This window comes from Haliotis asinina, chromosome 1, assembly GCF_037392515.1.
Source record: "Haliotis asinina isolate JCU_RB_2024 chromosome 1, JCU_Hal_asi_v2, whole genome shotgun sequence".
Classification (NCBI taxonomy): domain Eukaryota; kingdom Metazoa; phylum Mollusca; class Gastropoda; order Lepetellida; family Haliotidae; genus Haliotis; species Haliotis asinina.
In genome coordinates this window covers 81,389,756-81,410,467 of record NC_090280.1, presented here as the reverse complement: position 1 = coordinate 81,410,467, position 20,712 = coordinate 81,389,756, and the positions used below count along the sequence as shown (strand labels likewise).

The following is a 20,712-nucleotide window of genomic DNA, read 5'->3' as shown; positions in this document are numbered from 1 at the left end:
AGTAGTAGTAGCAGCAGTAGTAGCAGTAGTAGTAGCAGTAGCAGTAGCAATAGCCGCAGCAGCAGCAGCAGCAGCAGCAGTAGCAGTAGCAGTATCATCATCAGCAGTAGTAGCAGTATCAGCAGCAGCAGTAGCAGTAGTAGCAGTATCAGCAGCAGCAGTAGCAGTAGTAGCAGTATCAGCAGTAGCAGTAGTAGCAGTATCAGCAGCAGCAGTAGCAGTAGTAGCAGTAGCCACAGCAGCAGCAGTAGCTGTAGCAGCAGCAGCAGCAGCAGCAGTAGCCACAGCAGCAGCAGTAGCAGTAGTAGCAGTATCAGCAGCAGCAGCAGTAGCAGTAGTAGCAGTATCAGCAGTAGCAGTAGCCACAGCAGCAGCAGTAGCAGTATCAGCAGCAGCAGCAGTAGCTGTAGCAGCAGCAGCAGTAGTAGTAGTAGTAGCAGCAGCAGCAGCAGCAGCAGCAGCAGCAGTATCAGCAGTAGCAGTAATGGTAGTAGAAGAATAAGCAGCAGCAGCAGCAGCAGCAGTAGTAGTAGTAGTAGTAGTAGTAGTAGCGCTAAGACGAACGTAAATCCCAGATTTTCAGTTGCGTGCTCTGGGATGATAGTGAAATCCGTACTTGGTCACTGAGTTAGATTAACGCTAATGCAGCCGTAACTGCTATACATAATCACTGACTTACGATAGCCGTAGCGCTCGGACTAATATAAATCCGTACAGATAAGACGATCGGTCAAACTGCATCAAAGTCTTTACCCGACCCCAACTCAATCCAAGTATGAACAGACGACATGATCATTCGCACTTTTTCACTTCGAACCATCAAACGTCGCAATTACGAGAGACCTTGAACGTAGCATACGGCGTTCCATACACAACAGGTTTTCGACTCTCTTTAAATTGATTACTTCCAAGTGATCCGCAAAATGACAGATTCATGATATGTTCGAACTCGGATAAACCATCCATTCCAGGACTTGACTAGACATGGCAGCATCGGAAACGATTTTTTTGCGTTTACCCAACTAAATACCGGTTTAGTGACAAGCCTCTTTGTAGTTAACAGCGCTGTAAGTCAGTGTTCATTCGTGCAAACGAGCACCTGTCCACATGCTAACATAAAGCTCCAATACTCTCGTGGATTGTCTCTAGCTAATCTCCACACAACGCCTAAGCGAGTCCTCGTGGTGTTATAAATATGAAGAAGCATCTGACATGGCCAGACTTGGAGTCCCAAGCGGTCATGATCCTTCTGTGGGAGTATCACCTTTTAATTTCTGGCAGTGGGTAGGGGATTAGTCTTTGGTGTGACATTGGTTGGCTGTCAAGGAAAGATGGATGATGACAGGCTGTTGTAGACTCTCAAGCTCACAAAGATTTACGTGCTTGTTACATATTAAACATTGGTTCTGTGCGTATTAGGAACGGGTTGAAAGAGAGAGTCTTCCTGATTGGTCAGTAAGCCTGTCCATCGCAAATAGCACAACAGCAGCCTATGTCATTGAAAATGTCACGTTTAGAAATTTCAGGAAACATTGTTTATTAGTTCGTGGGAGTAGTTCGGCTTCTAGTTCATAGTATTCTCTCTTAAATCAAAAAATCATCTAAACGTGAAGATCATAGGTGAGAACTAGTACTCTGCAACCCACACTTGTCGGATGTTCAGGCTCTCTGATCTTGGTGTCACATGCCATCGTATCCCGATTGCTCATGGTGCCGATCACTGGGTTGTCTGGTCCAGGCTCGATTATATACAGATACCCGTCATAGGGCGTTAAACTACCAAACAAAATCCAAATCATCAGTTTTTCACTAATCATCCCGGGTTCAATGGTTGGATGGTTGGATGGTTGGACGGTTGGATGGTTGTTTGGTTTGTTGGTTTGTTGGTTTGTTGGTTTGTTGTTTAACGCAGGAAGCAGCTATATGACGGTCGTCTGCAAATAATCGACTCCGGACGAAACAATCCAGTGATCAACAGCATGAGCATCGTTCTACGCAACTGGGATACGATGACAACCACGTAAGCGAGCCAGATCTTCACGGGTTTCTTTCTATGTTTATACCTATAATAAGACGATCATGTAAAAGATGAGTGTTGTTTCACGCCGTAAATCAGAGCTATTAGGGTTACCAAGAAATGCTGCATAACTAGTACCTCGACTGATTATCGGACTTGGATCTATGGTTGGACGAGCGAACGCTTTTCGAACTAGGCTAGCCATTAGAAATAATTGCAGTTCATATCTCATGTAAGTGACCATCGGATATTCGGCACGAGTTTTCTATGATTAAGTCAGAGTATGTCATGACCTTGATCCACTTATCGTGAAGGTCACGACGTAAATCACAGAAAGTATTCTGATATCGTAGACATCGGTTAAATTTTCATGCCTTGGGAGGTTTGGGTGTCACGTTGACGTCGAAAAGAAGTGTGACGTCTGCTGATGATTACTTGGTATCAGGTTTTCCTGACGGCTCAAAATGGCATACATTTGAAACAGACGTTTAAACGACACCATGTAGACAGAGCGTCTCACGTGACTGCAGCGCTTATCATTAAGATCCTAGAGCTTGTATCTGGCTGATAATTAACATCGTACAGCTTATACTTGTTTGCCAGTAAAAGGTTATATTTGAGTACTTGAGAACATGTTCCGATTGTGTTTATTGCGCTGGTACCCCGCCGTAATATTCCTTGGTTGTTGCTAAAAGCAGCGTAAAACGTTTCTCACGCAAGTGTTTAAGGTGAACAAAATAGGGAATATATCTTAGCGAAAACAAATTGTCAGTCAATTATTAAACAATCGTTATGTGAGCATGATGGATCTTTTAAAAATGTATGAGCAAGTGTCCCAAGTTACGTGTGATATCAAGAACAAAAACACATGGTGATCCCTGAAGCTGTGACTCCCACCGAAACCTGTGCTGACATCGTCGTGACTGTGGCAAAATTGTACCTGTTCACCCAGCAGCAAATGGGTACCCGATGGAATAAGTCATGTGACTATAACCTTCTAGCGCCTAAGAGACAGTTTGGGTCATCTGGGTAATAATATGCCTGTTTTGACTGTTAACGCTAAGAGCATTCACCTAGTGAATGCAATATAAATGCACATATTATTATTCACTTGACAAACCACTCTGATACGATCGGCCTGTGCAGTGGATCAGAAGCCTGTCGGCTGTTTCCTTCTCCTGTCATACAATGCATCTTGACTACATGGTTCAAGTTATAATGTAACAATGTTATTGTAAATTGGTTCCGGTTGCGACTGGGAGCCGTCTTGCGAGACAGACTGTTATTCAGTGTAGTTCCGCCTGCGCCCTGTAATGTATCTTCAAGGGGACATGTGTTCTTGGTGAACCGATCACTTCTTTGTCTTCACATTCCGGAAGTGATTTTTTTCATTGATTAATGGAAACGGTTACAATGTATAAGTAGCTTGTTTATCGTTTTTAATCCTCCTTTGGGTTGTTTTACACAACAAATACTGGGCTCGTTCAAGAAACATAGGCGAACGCGTAATGAGAGGCGCTATGTGGTGTAACGAGGTGTTCGAGATTATTGCACGTGCAAGTCAGCGTTCAAGAGGGTGCTTGTACTTCCCTGGCTCATACTGTATTTGTAGTATCAGCCTCTTGAGTTAGTGAGTGAGTTTAGTTTCACGCATCTTTTAGTAATATTCGAGTGCCATCACGGTGGGGGACACCAGAAATGGGATGGGCTTTACACATCGTGCCCATGTGAGAAATCGAACCCAGCACTTCGTCTTGGCGATCGAACCTTTAACATATAGGCTACCACACCGTCCCCATAACAATTACTCGTCCTTTAGGCTCCTTAACGATTTTTTTGTTTTTGTTGGTACAAAACCAAGTTCTGTAATGGTAATGGTGTCGGGACAAATTAAAAGTGTAATTTTAGAAGAACGTATCGACTTGCGTGTTATCCCACACGGGCACGGCGTGCTAAAGGTCAGACGATCAAGGTCATCTTGTACCAACTGTTACTGCGGCGTGAAGACGAGACTAATTATGTTCAGACGGTAAGCCCTTGTCAGATGCGGCGGTGCACTTTGACGTCATGGTACACTGGAAGTTCAGGCACAGACTTGTTTGATCCTCGTGACGCAATGTGCGGATTATGAAGGTGATGGGTGCCTACTGGGATTGAGGGAATTTTTTCGGAAGGCATTTGTTTGTGTAGCAAGGGCTACTGATGGCTAGCTGCTGAATGATGAATTGTCGCGTCTGAATGTTGTTAAAAGCGTCGTTGCAATCACTAGTGTGCCTCTTCCATCTCACAGTAATGACGCAAAGTCTCCTACTGCAAAGTTCTACTATAAGGCCATTATGACGACTACCAAGGCCATTCCCACTCAAACTACTGCAGCATCACCACGACAACTACCATGTCTACTCCAACTCCAAAGACTACGGCGTCACTTTAAAGAATACCACGGCCATTCCAAGTCATTCCAAGAATACCAAGTCAAAACATTGATTATATAACAGTCTCGTTTCCTGCTGACTGGGTTCCGTCCAAGCTATTGCATAACTTAGTACAATAACCAGTCCAGAATTATGTTCGGGACTGTTCTATTTTTTCGTAGGTAAAGTAGGTTCTATTTAAAAACAACAAGGAATGAAATTATTTCAAATACGCGCCTTCTAATTCATGTAAACACGTCGCAAGTTTCGCCTGGCTCGGCTGTCAAAGGTTTGGCGGTCTTGTACGGCCTTGATATTATATCCAACTACGCCGCACGTTGCAAGTAAGCACTTAATAAGCGCAAAGAACACAAAACAGGTGTAACCAGTCAGCCAGATGCATTGTGACTCATTTTACGACTTGTCCAACCGGGGCAGTCTGTGGCGTCATAGTTAATGTCGTTCTGCCTAAACCTCGTCTCAAAGGAGAGAGCATACCTTGAAATAAGTGACGATGGAATCTAAAAACGGTCACCCTTCAGTAACCAATGCTCATCATGAACGGATATTAATGGCATCTGTAGTTCGGGCCCGATTTCGTCGATGTATAGCAAGTAAACTCAGTCTCAATGTAGGAGTGAGTGAGTGAGTGAGTGAGTTTAGTTTTACGCCGCACTCAGCAGTATTCCCGCTACATGGCGGCGGTCTGTCAATAATCGAGTCTGGACCAGACAATCCAGTGATCAACAACATGAGCATCGATCTGCGCATTTGGGAATCGATGACATGTGTCAACTAAGTCAGCGAGCCTGACCACCCGATCCCATTAGTCGCCCCTTACGACAAGCTGAGTCGCCTTTTGTGGCAAACGTGGGTTGCTGAAGGCCTATTCTACCCCGGGACCTTCACGGGTCTCAATATAGGAGTGTAACGAATAATACTGAGTTTACTTGGTTTACTTAGATTGCATGTCATCGTATCCTAGCTTCGTAGCCCAGTATTCATTATGTAAATCACCGGATTGCCTGGTTCACTCTCGAATATTTTGATACTTGCGTCATATACCTGGAATATTGCTGAATGCGGCATTAACAAACAAACAAATAATCTATTGAAAAACTTGTGTGGCAAATGAAAATAAAGCTATCTGTATTCAGTATTATATAAATCCTTGAAAATATACAATATACTCTAAAGTAATGCGTACTGGTTTCAGTATATGTGGCTCGAAGTATGTTATCCCATTCAACAAATTCGGGGATACTGGGTTTACGAAATCAATGAAATGCAAACGAAACGAATGAGGAAACAGACTGTGAAGAGAAATTAAGAGGAAATGTGACAATTTATTCCTTTCCTTTTGAATTGTTTCATCTGTATGGATAAATATTACTTTTTCTCATATGTATTGGCATTGGTATGCTCGCAAAATGGAATAAGCATGTTTTAATGGTATATAAAGAAACGGGGCCGAGACCAAGGTCAAGGTTACCTCCAGCTTCCTTTGTGAAACTGAATGGGATAGTGTGTGCAAAAAGCTGAAATCAAGTAGAACCGGAAATTGACTCGAAATAGTCTTCTGTTGACGGTCCTATAAAGAATATAGCGGCGCGTCTAATTACGGGAATCGTCAAGAGAAGCAAGAAAGTCATTTTAACAACCTCACACCCAAGAACCTCTACCATTACAAACAGGACCGTCAGACCGAGCGATGGTGTGAAATAGGAACTTGTCTGGTAGCCTCGTATGCTTAACGTCAGTGATTCGCCGTCGATTACATTCAGTTAAGAAATGAAAAAGTCTAGGAAAGTTGCAGGTTAATTTCAGTGAAATGTCGTTTACTTGGAACGGCAGTTCAGGCAGCTTGGACTGGTTTCACTCCATGTATGCTTCAAAAAGCGTTGGGTAACTGTCATTTGAAATTCATTTTCACTGTGGTTTGTCTTAAATTTCAACGTATATCTCCTGTTTACGTTTGATCATTTAACCCATGTGATTCCGAAACAGTCATAGATCGTCAATGTTACCTGCAAAATTAGGGCCCGTGAAAATCGGGGTTAGAAGTGGTCAGTTGCGCAGATCGATAGTCATGCTGTTAACCACTGGTTCGTTTGGTCCAGACTCGATCATTTACAGACCGATTATTGATTATTGATGAGTGCGGCGCAACATTAACGAAAGAAACGAACAAATGAATTAGATTTGTATTGTAAATCTGACTAGCTCCAGAACACAAGCATGCTTCATCGATACTGGGAGGTCATACTTTTCTTAGCGTTCACATGGTAGAATGTTCTGAGGAGTTCAGGTCAGATCGTATCACAGTGGGTTTAAGATTCTATGAAATGACGACAATGATGGTGCTAGCAACGTTTATCGCTGTTTCCTCTTTCATTTCTGGACGTTCGACATTTTGCGAAATGATCACTAAGGGTAGAAGTCATTCATCGACAGTCGAACTGACCATCTGAATTATAACCATCCCACAGTTCGTTTTAGCCCAACGAAGCTATAAATACTACACATGTATTTCGGTCCGCTCCGTGCTTTGATCCATATTTTAGTTGCACCCTATTCTGAAAGAGGAACAGGTAGTTATATTCTATGGCTGGGAACTACAGAAATAGACCATTGTTGACGCTCCGTGCGGACTTAATGGTGGCCCATATCAACTGTGTTGGAAATACTTTGTTCAGTTGATAGTCATGACAGATAAATCGATGTACAACGACTCCATTTATCATCTTTTTGTGGGATAAAACACGCACACTGATATGTATACATACACACACACACGCACTCGTGCAGGAGCAGTTACAAAATGCACTTGTAGTTACAATTTGTTAATGCTGTAATTTCGTTCTAAAATCGCCAGGAAAAATCGTATCGTGATATGGAAATACAAAAGATTTTATTCGGCTTAAAAATGTTAGATGTTTTGGTTCATCTGTAAATAGTGTGGTTAACCCTAAGTGGTCCCCCATTAATCCAGACACTCCGCTTACCGTGGTTCGATTACCGCACACGCCGTACCATCAATTGTTAAAAATATGTCAGTTACTGGTACCGTGGTATTTAGCACACGAAACAGGGAAGCGTCGATTCGGGGTCCGTCCCCTGTGTTTGAGTTGAGTATCCCGAGGGTCGTCAACGCTATAACGTGAAATGTGACGAGACGAGACGACACATCCATATTTGTATTTTCCTTTCTTGCTCCGTGTTTCTAAATAAAAGCGACAAAGCGATTCCATTCTCTGCACCTTGCTGTTGATCACTGGATTGTCTGGTCCAGATTTGACTATATTCAGATCGCTGCCACAAAGTTGGAATATTGCTGAGTGCGGCGTTGAACAACAAACAAAGGAAGTTGTGTGTTGTCTTCAAGAAGGATAGCTCCGTAAATATGCTATCATGTATGCTCCGAATGTGGCATTATGTTTCAAACGCTACATATCTAGACGTTTAAGAAACACGCATTAATCGTTTGTGTATCCCTTTGACTCAGTTCCATACGGAAAATCTTCATTTGCTGAATACATAGTTAAGACAAGTTGCCATTAAGCCTTCAGCTTGCATATTGACCCATAGCACATACATGAAAGCGGGTTTCGACAGTGGATTCCAACATTCCAACACTGAATCACTTGGTAATATCATCGCCTTTGCATTACCAACAATGAAAACACACTGTAATTTAAGACCAACTGACCGTAAAATATTGAATAAACATGTATGAGGCTTTGCTTTGAAGATTTCTATTGACTGTGAAAATAGTCAAATTTATACTAAGATTTCCTAGAACGATGATTACTCAAGGATTAAATTGTAATTTGTGCACCGTTTCTATGCAAATATACGGTAATGTATACGTCACGCATCTAAAGGTAATGCTGGGCAGTAATGTAGCCTAGCTTGAAAATACAGGCCCGGGTTCGTGTCTCAAATACGTCATTCACTAAGTGAATGTTCTTGGTCGCTGTAAGGTGCAAATAATGTTTACTAATGCTATCCTACGTTGTGCCCATTGTTGGTTAGAAGTGCATTTTCGAATGTCTTTGCGTAATACCATGCTCTTATTGCAAACCACTGGATTAACTTGTCAAGGCTGGATGATGTAAAGAACGCCGTCACGTAGCTGGAGTGAGTGAGTGAGTATTTATGACACTTTTATCAGTATTCCAGCAACATCACAGCGGGATACATCACGATCTTCATAGATTGTACCCGTGTACTGAAGCGAATCCGGGCGAACGCTTTAAACCTCTACGTTTCTTCCAGAATTAGCCATTGGTTTATCGGGTCAAGAGTTGCACTGATTTGACTATTTAGTTTACTAATGAGTGACTGAGTTTAGTTTCACGTGAGTTTTAGTTTAATCCAATCACAGGGTGACTGTCTGTAAGTAATCGAGTCTGGACCAGACACCCCAGTGATCAACAGCATGAACATTGATCTACGCCATTGGGGTATGATGGCATGTGTCAACCAAGTCACCAAGCCTGACCACCCGATCCCGTTATCCGCCTCTTACGACATGCATGGCTTCCTGAAAACTAATTATAACCCGGATCTTCTCGGGTGGATCAAACAGTCTTGACGGAAATATACCTATAACAAGATGCGCATGATGCCACTGCAATTTATGTCGCATATGCGCGCGTGTGTGTGTGCATATGTACGTGAATGGGTGCGAGCATGTGCCTGTATATGTACAGTTGTTCTCTTCGACCAGTCCTTACCTATATCTGGTATATAGTCCAATACCACTTACAGTCTATAGTCCGCTCTCAGATACAGCGTAGAGACTGAACAGAGAGAATATTCAGAGTGCTGCTTTAAACGACAAACAAAACAAAAGCACGAATACTGATAAATAGACGTCCAGACCACGCAGGTCGACGACAAAGATGCCGCCCACACAACCTGACAGTGAATGATGTAGTCACAAGCGTTAATAATTAACAGTGTGAGTCCTTGTGTTGTCAGCAAACTCTGTTTAACCTGAATCAATCCACGGCACATAAATGTGAACTTTAACTCATATTGCTTCCTCCAGGTTACTAGATGTTGTAATCAACTGAAACGATGTCTCATCACTCTCTCTGAACTGCGAGTTGATGTAGTTTTACTCCGTTTTTAGCAATATCCCAGCAATATTACTGCAGTGGACGCCAGAACTGAATTTCACTTATTGTGCCGATTTTGGTAATCGAATCCAGGTCTTTAGCGCGATGACCCAACGTTTAACCACTGGGCTACCCTATCGCCCTTATGAACTGCAAGGCACGGATGGTAGAAAAGTGACTAAGCTGATGGTTCGTCTCTTGAAAGTCCCGGTCCGATTCTTGTTAACGAAACCCCTTGACTTAAGGAACGCGGCATACTGTGTCTTATTTGTCAGTTAAACTGGCCTAGAGGATAAACCGCTGGCTCGTGGGGCTATTTATGGATGTAAATTTAACTAGTTGGTCTCGAGGGTTGGCTTATCATGATGTAGTACTTGAAGCGTCCTTGTCTTACCACGCCGTGAAGAGCTAAATAACTATTAGTAATTATAGTCTGTTTGCAGTGAAAACGTACCGATGAATTTCACTTCAACCAAAGTAGATCGAATAAAGTGAAATTAAGATAGCGAATCCTCATAATTTTACCTTGCCAAGTGAACATTTAATTCTCAGAATCTTTTTCAACTTTGGATAAAAGTTGTTTAACAAACGATCCTAGTTTCAAGTCTCCCAATATGTATGTATGCACACTAAACACAACACCGATAACAGGTGCGGCTGGACCTGGTTAACGCTCATCACGTACCGCACGTGCATTTGTTTCATTGTTCAAACTACTGCGCAATGAGCACAACGAGGACTGGTCGGCTCGGTTTTACGTGTGTCAGTGCGGTCTTTACATGAACACCATGTGTTGGCCAATTTCCGGGTGCTGTTGAGTATTTGAAGCCCTGGAATACATTTGGAACCGACGGCGTTTGCCGGGGTTTCAAATGAAATATTCCCCGGGCTTCCAATGCTCAATAACACTCGGAAATTGCCCAACACGTGATGTTTATCGACATGTAAACAAAAAGGTAAACCAGAGGGTTTTGCTGTCTGCACTCGTTTACATTTAGTACGTGTACATCATTCTGACGTCACAAACATGATTTGAATGACGTCATCGCTGTGGATGACACAGCAAAACAATTGTTTGCGATGTTTCTACGTGTCAATACGCAGCGAACAGTCTGGTAGTTTCCAGAAATCGAATACCATTTGATCATGTTATTCAACCAATCAGAGTACAGAACACAGTGACTTTTGGTTTGCAATCATGCTTAACTGTGGTATGGTATCTCAGTGAGCTACCACTCTAAAACCAGCTTAACTCTGGGCTAGTACAAGCAACCACACATACGCATGCACGTCGTCATATGGGCGAAATAGTCATAAGGTGAACAGAAAGCCTGTTTGCCTTCACCCTGTATCCCTGTAATATTCACCACTCACTCACTCAATCACCCACTCACTCACTCACTCCAAAAGTTCCCCCTCTCGCTTCTTCGATCATGAACTTACGTATGAAAACCGCAACACAGACTCACTCACAAACTTACTGAAGCTCCAACCCACATACTCTCATACCGTACACCTCACCCACCCACTCTCTCACCCACTAAAAACACTGAAGAGCGTGGCGGTGACAAAACACGCAACGTCCTAATTAACTTATCAGTATCGATACCCTGGTCGGAACGCCAGTAGTCTCTGTATAAACAAGAAAGGTATATCAGCACTTCACAGTGACGAGAGGGAACTAAGTAGGGAATTGATACGATAATGACAACAGGTTGTCTGGGAGTTAATCAAATGCTGCAATCCCTGACTCCCACCTTCTTCTCCAGGAATTCCGTTGGCCTGCAACACAATGTACACCTGTACAATGTAACTAAAAGTAGCTGTAACAAATTAATCGATACCTGGAACTAGCCTTCAACACTGTAGGAGTATATGTAGTCACGATTAGGTCTTGAGGCTGTCATCAATGATTGCTTGCACGTCGATGTGCGTTGGAATGTGTATATTTTACTGTTTGAAAAGGTATATCTCTTTTGAAATGTCAGATTTTATAACTGAAAAAGAGAATATTCGGGAGATTGTGTTATTAAAATTGATCCGGATTAGAACTGGTCATCGGTAATCCATGCTTGTCGTAAGAAGCGACTAACTGTATCGACGGGTCAGATTCGCTGTCATCGTATCCAGTTGCAGAACTGATGTTCGTGATTTTAATCACTGGATTGTCTGGTTCAGTCTCGATCAATTGCAGACCTTCGTCATATAGCTTGACTGATTGATATCATTGATCATCTCCAGCATTCTTAATATTTACATACCACCTCCCTTTTTTGCAGGCTATAAATATGGCGGGAAAATGGAATAAGTACACGCACGTGTTGCTAATGGTAGCGGTCTCGTCGTCTGCTGTCGTATCCGAAAACACAAGTGGTAAGTTGCAAAAATATAATTCTTTGAGTCATGCGTCATGTCTAAGGGGGCGGTGAGGTAGCCCTGTGGACAAAGCGTTCGCTCGTCACGCTGAAGACCCGGGTTCGATTTCCCACAAAGGTACAATAATTTTGCTAAAAGAGGCATAAAACCTAACTCACTCACTCTGTAAACTGTAAACCATGTTCACGCACCGATGGAGTAGCTGTCGAGTTTTATCCCTTTGTTGAACGCTATCCTCTGCCCTTAGTATATGAATCCCAGTAGATGGTCTTTAACTCATAGAGTGAAACCTAATTAATCTGGATACCCTTTCTTAGTGACTCTATCAGTTACACAACTATACGGACGAAAGTTACCATGGTTACACAAGAGTGAGTGAGTAAGTGAGTGAGTATGGTTTTGCTCCCCTTTTATCAATATACCAGCAATATCACGGCGCGGGACACCAGAAATGGGTTTCACACATTGTACCTATGTTGGGAATCGAACACGGATCTTCGGTGTGGCGGATGAACGTTTTAACCACTGGGCTACACCACCGCCGTGTGTGCAATGTATATCATTGCACTAATTGCCTAGATCTACGCTCATGGTGTTAATCAATGGATGGCTGAGTGGGTTTAATCACTGACTTTCTGTGAGGCGATTAGGTGACTGTGAGTGAGGGTTCGAATCCCGGATGGGACTAAACTTAACACAAGTTCTGGAATCTGTATTTCAATGATAAAGAGTAATCCCAAATATAACACTGTGATATTTGACAAATTTCAAATTGGCATTGTGTATTCATTGGATTGTCTGGCCCAGATAAGATTATATACAATCTTATAAAGCTGGAATTCTGTACGGTGTACAGGGTACGGTGTTAAACAACATCAAAATAAACCAATATTTCGACGCTGCCATCACGATCGTCACGTTCCGCCGATACTAAAGAGATTTCACTGGTTCGAATTTAGATTCCAAAAAAGAACATTCGGGTCTGCAGGTGCTTCATTCTCAGAATTATATAACACAAATATGTCGATTGCACGAAGGATCCACACACTTTTCACATTTTCAATTTTTACAAACTGTGGAGAAATACTCCAGTCAGCTATAGTTAGTCCCGGGGAGGGTTTGGCAAGAATTGTAGTGCAGCCCCGTATATGACAGGCAATGGGGTAGTCTAGTGGTTAAAGCGTTCATCTGTCACGTCGAATACCCGGGTTCAATTCCTCACATAGTGACAATGTATAAAGCCCATTTCTGGTCAGCCCCTCAGTGATATTAATGAAATATCGCTGAAAGTGACATACAACTAAACTCATTCACCCACCCCGTATATTAATTGCGAAAATATTTCTCGTCATATTGTAAAGAACGAGGACATGATGATATATTTCTTTTCCCGCTCCGCCATATAGCTGAAATATTGCTGTGTGTGGCGTAAAGCTCAACTCCTTCACTTTTCCCGCTCCGCCATATAGCTGAAATATTGCTGTGTGTGGCGTAAAGCTCAACTCCTTCACTTTTCCCGCTCCGCCATATAGCTGAAATATTGCTGTGTGTGGCGTAAAGCTCAACTCCCTCACTTTTCCCGCTCCGCCATATAGCTGAAATATTGCTGTGTGTGGCGTAAAGCTCAACTCCCTCACTTTTCCCGCTCCGCCATATAGCTGAAATATTGCTGTGTGTGGCGTAAAGCTCAACTCCCTCACTTTTCCCGCTCCGCCATATAGCTGAAATATTGCTGTGTGTGGCGTAAAGCTCAACTCCCTCACTTTTCCCGCTCCGCCATATAGCTGAAATATTGCTGTGTGTGGCGTAAAGCTCAACTCCCTCACTTTTCCCGCTCCGCCATATAGCTGAAATATTGCTGTGTGTGGCGTAAAGCTCAACTCCCTCACTTTTCCCGCTCCGCCATATAGCTGGAATATTGCTGTGTGTGGCGTAAAGCTCAACTCCCTCACTTTTCCCGCTCCGCCATATAGCTGAAATATTGCTGTGTGTGGCGTAAAGCTCAACTCCCTCACTTTTCCCGCTCCGCCATATAGCTGAAATATTGCTGTGTGTGGCGTAAAGCTCAACTCCCTCACTTTTCCCGCTCCGCCATATAGCTGAAGTATTGCTGTGTGTGGCGTAAAGCTCAACTCCCTCACTTTTCCCGCTCCGCCATATAGCTGAAATATTGCTGTGTGTGGCGTAAAGCTCAACTCCCTCACTTTTCCCGCTCCGCCATATAGCTGAAATATTGCTGTGTGTGGCGTAAAGCTCAACTCCCTCACTTTTCCCGCTCCGCCATATAGCTGAAATATTGCTGTGTGTGGCGTAAAGCTCAACTCCCTCACTTTTCCCGCTCCGCCATATAGCTGGAATATTGCTGTGTGTGGCGTAAAGCTCAACTCCCTCACTTTTCCCACTCCGCCATATAGCTGAAATATTGCTGTGTGTGGCGTAAAGCTCAACTCCCTCACTTTTCCCGCTCCGCCATATAGCTGAAATATTGCTGTGTGTGGCGTAAAGCTCAACTCCCTCACTTTTCCCGCTCCGCCATATAGCTGAAATATTGCTGTGTGTGGCGTAAAGCTCAACTCCCTCACTTTTCCCGCTCCGCCATATAGCTGAAATATTGCTGTGTGTGGCGTAAAGCTCAACTCCCTCACTTTTCCCGCTCCGCCATATAGCTGAAATATTGCTGTGTGTGGCGTAAAGCTCAACTCCCTCACTTTTCCCGCTCCGCCATATAGCTGGAATATTGCTGTGTGCGGCGTAAAGCTCAACTCCCTTACTTTTCTCTCTCCGAGTGTATTTCTCTCGTTCCGTTACTTTTCAATTACAAATAATTGGTGATAACTACATAAATGTTGTATAAGCATGATGTATATCCCGTATAAAACCTATATATGTATACAGTGCGTGGTAATCATAATTCATATCCACGAGAAGTCGGACCATGTCACGTGGCCAAGCCATCTTCCAGTTCATCCGCTGTTCATTCAATTCCCCACCCACCCTTGTCACAGATTTAGCCATTATCTATTTTTGTTAATGATAGGCATACAAATAATAGTTACATTCTCAAATGTGACTAAACAGTTTCAGTTGCTAAAAGTGTCTTTGTAAGATACACTGAGAATTATTCTTTGAGCTAGTTTGCTCAATATTGGCGCGTCTCCACCGGAGCTGTAAAACATATACACATGGACATTAATTAAGCAACACCTGTATTTTCTCAAACTGAGCAACTAGTGCATAAAAAGTGTATCAGTATTCCATTTGCATGTTGTATTGAACAGAAATGGTTACGGAGTAACATGGCCAATATTACCATCACTTAATCTGCTTTATTTGAAGATGGTAGCCTACATATTTAGAAATGGGGTTATTTCATGGAAAAACATGACGGATTTCACGTTCCTTGCACGTGCATTGAATATTTCCACAAACAAATCATAATGTACAGCAAGATGCAAAATGTTAATAAATCATTCAGAAAGACGTTTTGTTTTTTTATTCACAAAATTCTAGATCTATGAATTGCGTGTTGCTTAATTAATTTCCATGTGTATATATTGTAATGATCATGTGCTGTTAGTTTGTCATATTTGTCCGTGCAAACCATGCATCGACTAACGCTCCCGCGCTCGTTGTTACCTGGCAACAACTTTTACTCTGGCTCATGTTTAACAGCTAGTAGTTTGTCAATGACACAATAGACGGTTGTCTATTTGACACGTCAGAAAATACCTCTGCTTGAGGTGACTTATTTATAATTTCGAAATATACATATATGGACGCTCCTGTTCTATCCTATACTGTGGGATTGCATGCAGCCATATCCACCGGCACCATTGTTCACTAAATTGATTACAGGTCAAGATATAATGGTAAAGTGTGCCATTCATGTATGCACTAGAGACTACAGCCATCTTCTGTTGTCCAGGGAATAATATTTCCATTACCCAATATAAACCCTGACTCCATTCAACCACTAATACAGGTGGAATAGACGCCCAGTCCAATTACACATTCCTGTGATTGAAAAAACTTTGATTTCAATAACACTTTACTCTGTCTCGGAGCGTTGGGGTAGCTTAGTTGTTGAATTTATAACGAAGGCGAGATGTGCAGAATGTCGATAGCGAATTCATAAGATTACGAACAACAGCGAATATCTCTCTCTCTCTCTCTCATCATCATCATCATTATCATCATCATCAGCATCATCATCATCATCAAATAACCATTTTAGTCACAAACACACTACGAAATATAGATCTACAGTTTCTCTCTCCCCTTTCTCTCTCTCTCTCTCACACACCATCTCTCTCTCACACACTTTCTCTCTCTCCCCTCTCCGTCTGTCTCTCACTCTAACTGTATCTTGTTTGAGATATTTATCAGCATCAGTATCATCAAATAACCAAAAGCCTGCGAAATATAGGTTTACAGTTTCTTTCTTTCTCCCTCTCTCTCTCTCACACACACACTTTCACTATCCTCTCTCTCTCTCTCACACAATCTCCCTCTCTCCTCTCCCTATCTCTCACGCACACGCTCTCTCTCTTTCTCTCTATGTATGTATGTATGTATGTATGTATGTATGTATGTATGTATGTGTGTATGTATGTATGTATGTATGTATGTATGTATGTATGTATGTATGTATGTATGCACGCATGCATGCATGCATGTACGTACGTATGCTATTTGGTTGGTTAGTTTGCTGTTCAACATAACACGTAACACTCAGCACACGCAATATGCAGTATTCCAGATATATGGCGGTGGTTTGTAAATACTCGTATTTGGACCAAACAATCCAGTGATTGATAAGGATCGATCAACTCAACCGAGATACGATAATAAGTGTCAGCAAAGTCCGCGAGTCTAGCTATCCGATCACACTAGCGCCTCTCTAGATGTGTTACTGAACGCCATTTATATTGCTATAATGTTATATACTGATATATTCACGTACATGACTTTATAGCCATGATATATTTATTCACCTCATATAGACTGTGTCTTTACTGTTCATGGGACATTAGATCGATTGTCCATGGAACGTCATGAGGCATCTGCGGTTAAGTTCTCACGCTAAGATCTTTTAATCAAATTTAAGCCTGTAAAGTGAATTTCAGCGCCCGTTTATTTTTTCTCTCCTGCCTTTCTGCATAGTGTCGAAACGTGTTTAAAGGATGACAGTATTGTAACTAAATAACAACTAATTCAACTTAACACGTTCGTGAAATTTCGTTATGTGTGTGTATAGGTTTACGACGCGTTGATAAGATTCCAGAATCGACCTGATTTGCGTTTCACACATTGCACCCATGTGAGGAATCGAACCCGGATCGTCAACGTGGCGAGTGAGGGAGTTTTAACAATCTCCAGCGGCGTGACTAGCGAACACTTTAACCAATAGGCTACCCTACGCCAGTATACATTACGGAATTTCACTAGCAATGTATTTCGGAAAACAACCTCAATAAGGACTTTAAACGTTGATCAACGGAGACGTTTGAAACCAGATTCACGATTTATATGGAAGTATTATGGCTGGTTCCTTAAAATACGATCGAAATCTTAATGTTATCTTCAAATGATACATCGGAGTGTTCATTTCTCATGGCTCATCATAGACAGCTGGCCTCACAGTGTACGTGTTGAAGGATTGAATCATTTCCTTGCGTCAAACCGGTGCAAATCCTGTGTAAACTGAAACGATACATTTTAATCTTATCCTGAACAAAAAAGTCAGCATTACCACGTAATGGCAATACGCTGTATCAACATTAAAACCTTAAGATAAAAAACGATAAAGGCAAATTAAAATACAATTCCGTGTAGTAATGTAATATTCGTTATTGATGGCATATGGTTTCATTCCCGGCGATCACTATGAAATAACTACTAGTGCCTCTACTATTTTCACAGTGCTGATTGTAGCTATGAAAAAATAGACTCGTATTTTGTACTTTTACTATGAATAACCTTATCTCTTTAGATCATTTACTTTTGTAGCATGGTCGGGCGCTGGGGTAGCCTAATGGTTAAAGCGTTCGCTTGTCACGGTTCGACCCCGGTTCGATTGCCCACAGGGGTACAATGTGTGATGCTCTTTTTTTTTGGTGTTTCCCTCCGTGATATTGTTGAAATATTGTCAATAGCGGGTAAACTAAACTCACTCACTCGATTTTTATGGCAAGGTATTTATAAGAGCATCCTTGGGATGGCTCCGTATAGCTGGAGTGAGTGAGTTTCAGTTTTACGCCACACTCAGCAATATTCTAGCTATTCTGTAAATAATCGAGTCTGGACCAGGCAATCCAGTGATCAACAACATGAGCATCGATCTGCGCATTTGGGAACCGATGACATGTGTCAACCAAGTCAGCGAGCCTGACCACCCGATCCCGTTAGTCGCCCATACGGCTGGAATATTATGTGGCATGATACTTACCGCACTCACTCACTCACTCACTCACTCACTCACTCACTTTCACACACTAGATTTGCTTCAAACAGCTTATTCGAGATTGACTGGTTGATCCTGATTCATGTTTTACGTGTCTACTGAGGTGTCTATAGCACTGTATGTGCTATTTACATTCTTGCCTTTATCAAAAGAGTTCGCATGTTTTTACCTTTTGGGCTTTAGACAGCAATTTGCCTATGAATAAAAAGTTCCCGTTTTCAGCAAGTGTTGATATTTGGCTTCAGTGTGACATACATGAAGTACTAACACAGACAATTGTTATATCCATGTGTTCGCCCATCAGTAAGAGGGTACCTGGTAGGATGAGCGAGTGAGTTAGGTTTTAGCATTATTCCAACAATATCACAACGAAGGATACCGGAAATGGGCTTCACGCATTGACTACCGGGATAGCCCAACTGTCCAATAGTAGGGCGAGATGCCGACGTGACTGTGGGCGTTTCTAATGCCTCTTCCGGCAGAATATTGGTGAGACCGGTGCCAACATTAATCGGAATACAGCATCGTCAAGCTTCACAAAATGTCACAGTACTCGTCTTCATCATTGTGCTCGGTTTCGACGAAGTGTAAAAAATCTACAAAATGACAACAACAACAAAAAAAAAAAAAAAAATAATAACGAATAACGAGCTTACATTTTCAACTGACAAAACATTTCAGAAAATATCTCAACATCACCGGGTTAACATGGCGACACTCCATCAGTGAATAAAAAAGTACCAAGCACCTTTCAAAGGAAAGTTCGAAATGACAGCCTTTCATTTGGAAGGTATCGATCTGATGGAATACACATTCAAACAAGTGCATACAATACCTGACAGTGATTTCAGCTAAACATAGTCTCTCTCGACAAGAATACCTGAACGATACTCTACCATCACATGTGGGTGATCAAAGTCCTTTTGATATGCCACCTTAACGAGACCTATTTAAAAACAACGTCTTCTTGAAATTATACCTGGGCTTAGCGGAGTGCACTATATTATTCTTGGACTTATGTCAACTGTTTAAATGGCGTCAGCATTAACTGAAAGTAATTGAGTTTATTAATAATAGCTTTTGTGTATAGAGTTGAGAGAGAAAGTATAGGGGGAAGTTGTCAGTTGAGTACGTGACGTCAGAACGAGGCTTTGTCACCTTCTTGTGACGGGGAGATCACGATGACACTGTAGATGGGAAAACAAAAGAAGTTTAAAAGAGGATTTGAAGAAGTTCATTCTTGAACTAGTTGGCATGTTAGTTCTAAGTGCTTTTCTTTTTACATTGTTTATTGATTCTTTTCTGGCACTAGGTGGTGGAAATAGCAAAATTTGAAACTTTGAAATTATGTTTTTTATAAAAGATGTATTTCTTATTAAGATTGTTTATTGAATATAGATTATGTATGGATGTTTGAAGGATGTCAGCAAAGAGATTCTTTCCGCCCCTGCATCATGTTTTTAATTTGGATGTTGTTTAACGCCGCAGTATTCCAGCTATATGACGGCGGCCTGTATATAATCGAGTCTGGACCAAACAATCCAGTGATTAACAACATGACAATCGTTCTACGCAATTGGGATCAACCAAGTTAGCGAGCCTGACCACCCTATCCCGTTAGTCGCCTCTTAAGAGAAACAATGGTTTGTGAAGATCAGTTCTAACCCGGATCTTCGTTGATTCCAAGCATCATGGGAAACGGACTTCTATGCTGGTCTTTTCTGTGGGGTGGAAGGTCAGACTTGGTGACTTGGTTCATCGAGTGGGAGCGTACACCATCTGCGTTGCTCACAGAATAAACTACACTAATGTATAGACTCGACTATTGACAGACCACCTATTGAGATCGGTGTTATAGTAATCGAATGAAAAAAGCCGAAATCATGACTGAGCATTTCGTAAATGAAATTAATTTATTAAGGTTGGAAGAATGTGTTGCTTTCAAATTGATCCGTAAATTACTTCAGCGCATTACATACGGATTAAAAGTGCATATGTATTCTGTACCGACATTTTTTCAGTAAATGCGTAGATGTATCCAGTGACACAGGTGCACTTGCCGATACAGGCCTGATGTTCGCATGCACTTAAACCGTTAGCGTAGTAATTAGCTATATCAACGGTGTTTGTGTAATAAAACAATACACGCTAGAATTGATAGCATTCCACTGTGACATACCTGGACCACGTGTCGCTTTTGGTTATGTAGCCTTTAAGTATAACGCAATGTCCAGCGCGATAAGATCCATGTTATATATTCGATTTGTAAGTGTGAGCAATATTTTCTTTCACAATAAAGCTGTTTTGGGGATTAAG

General features: G+C 42.0%; 2 protein-coding genes across 3 annotated transcripts in view; one reads left to right on the top strand and one right to left on the bottom strand.

The window, feature by feature from the left end:
- LOC137274242 (uncharacterized) overlaps positions 1-20,712 on the top strand; it is a 37,794-nt gene that overhangs the window by 6,598 nt on the left and 10,484 nt on the right. Inside the window, exons 1-2 of one of the 2 annotated variants that reach the window (XM_067807447.1) lie at positions 10,284-10,513; positions 11,837-11,930. In XM_067807447.1, the coding sequence (XP_067663548.1) occupies positions 10,430-10,513; positions 11,837-11,930 (178 nt within the window). In that variant the 5' untranslated portion in view covers positions 10,284-10,429. Of the gene's footprint in view, positions 1-10,283; positions 10,514-11,836; positions 11,931-20,712 lie in introns of those variants that run through there. The other variant, XM_067807362.1, reaches the window with a different exon arrangement.
- The window catches only part of LOC137276206 (TP53-regulated inhibitor of apoptosis 1-like), a 447,953-nt gene continuing 432,492 nt past the window's right edge, over positions 5,252-20,712 (bottom strand). The window contains exon 3 of the transcript XR_010956575.1: positions 5,252-5,344. The gene's annotated coding sequence lies outside the window, so the exon portion shown is untranslated. The remainder of the gene's footprint in view (positions 5,345-20,712) is intronic.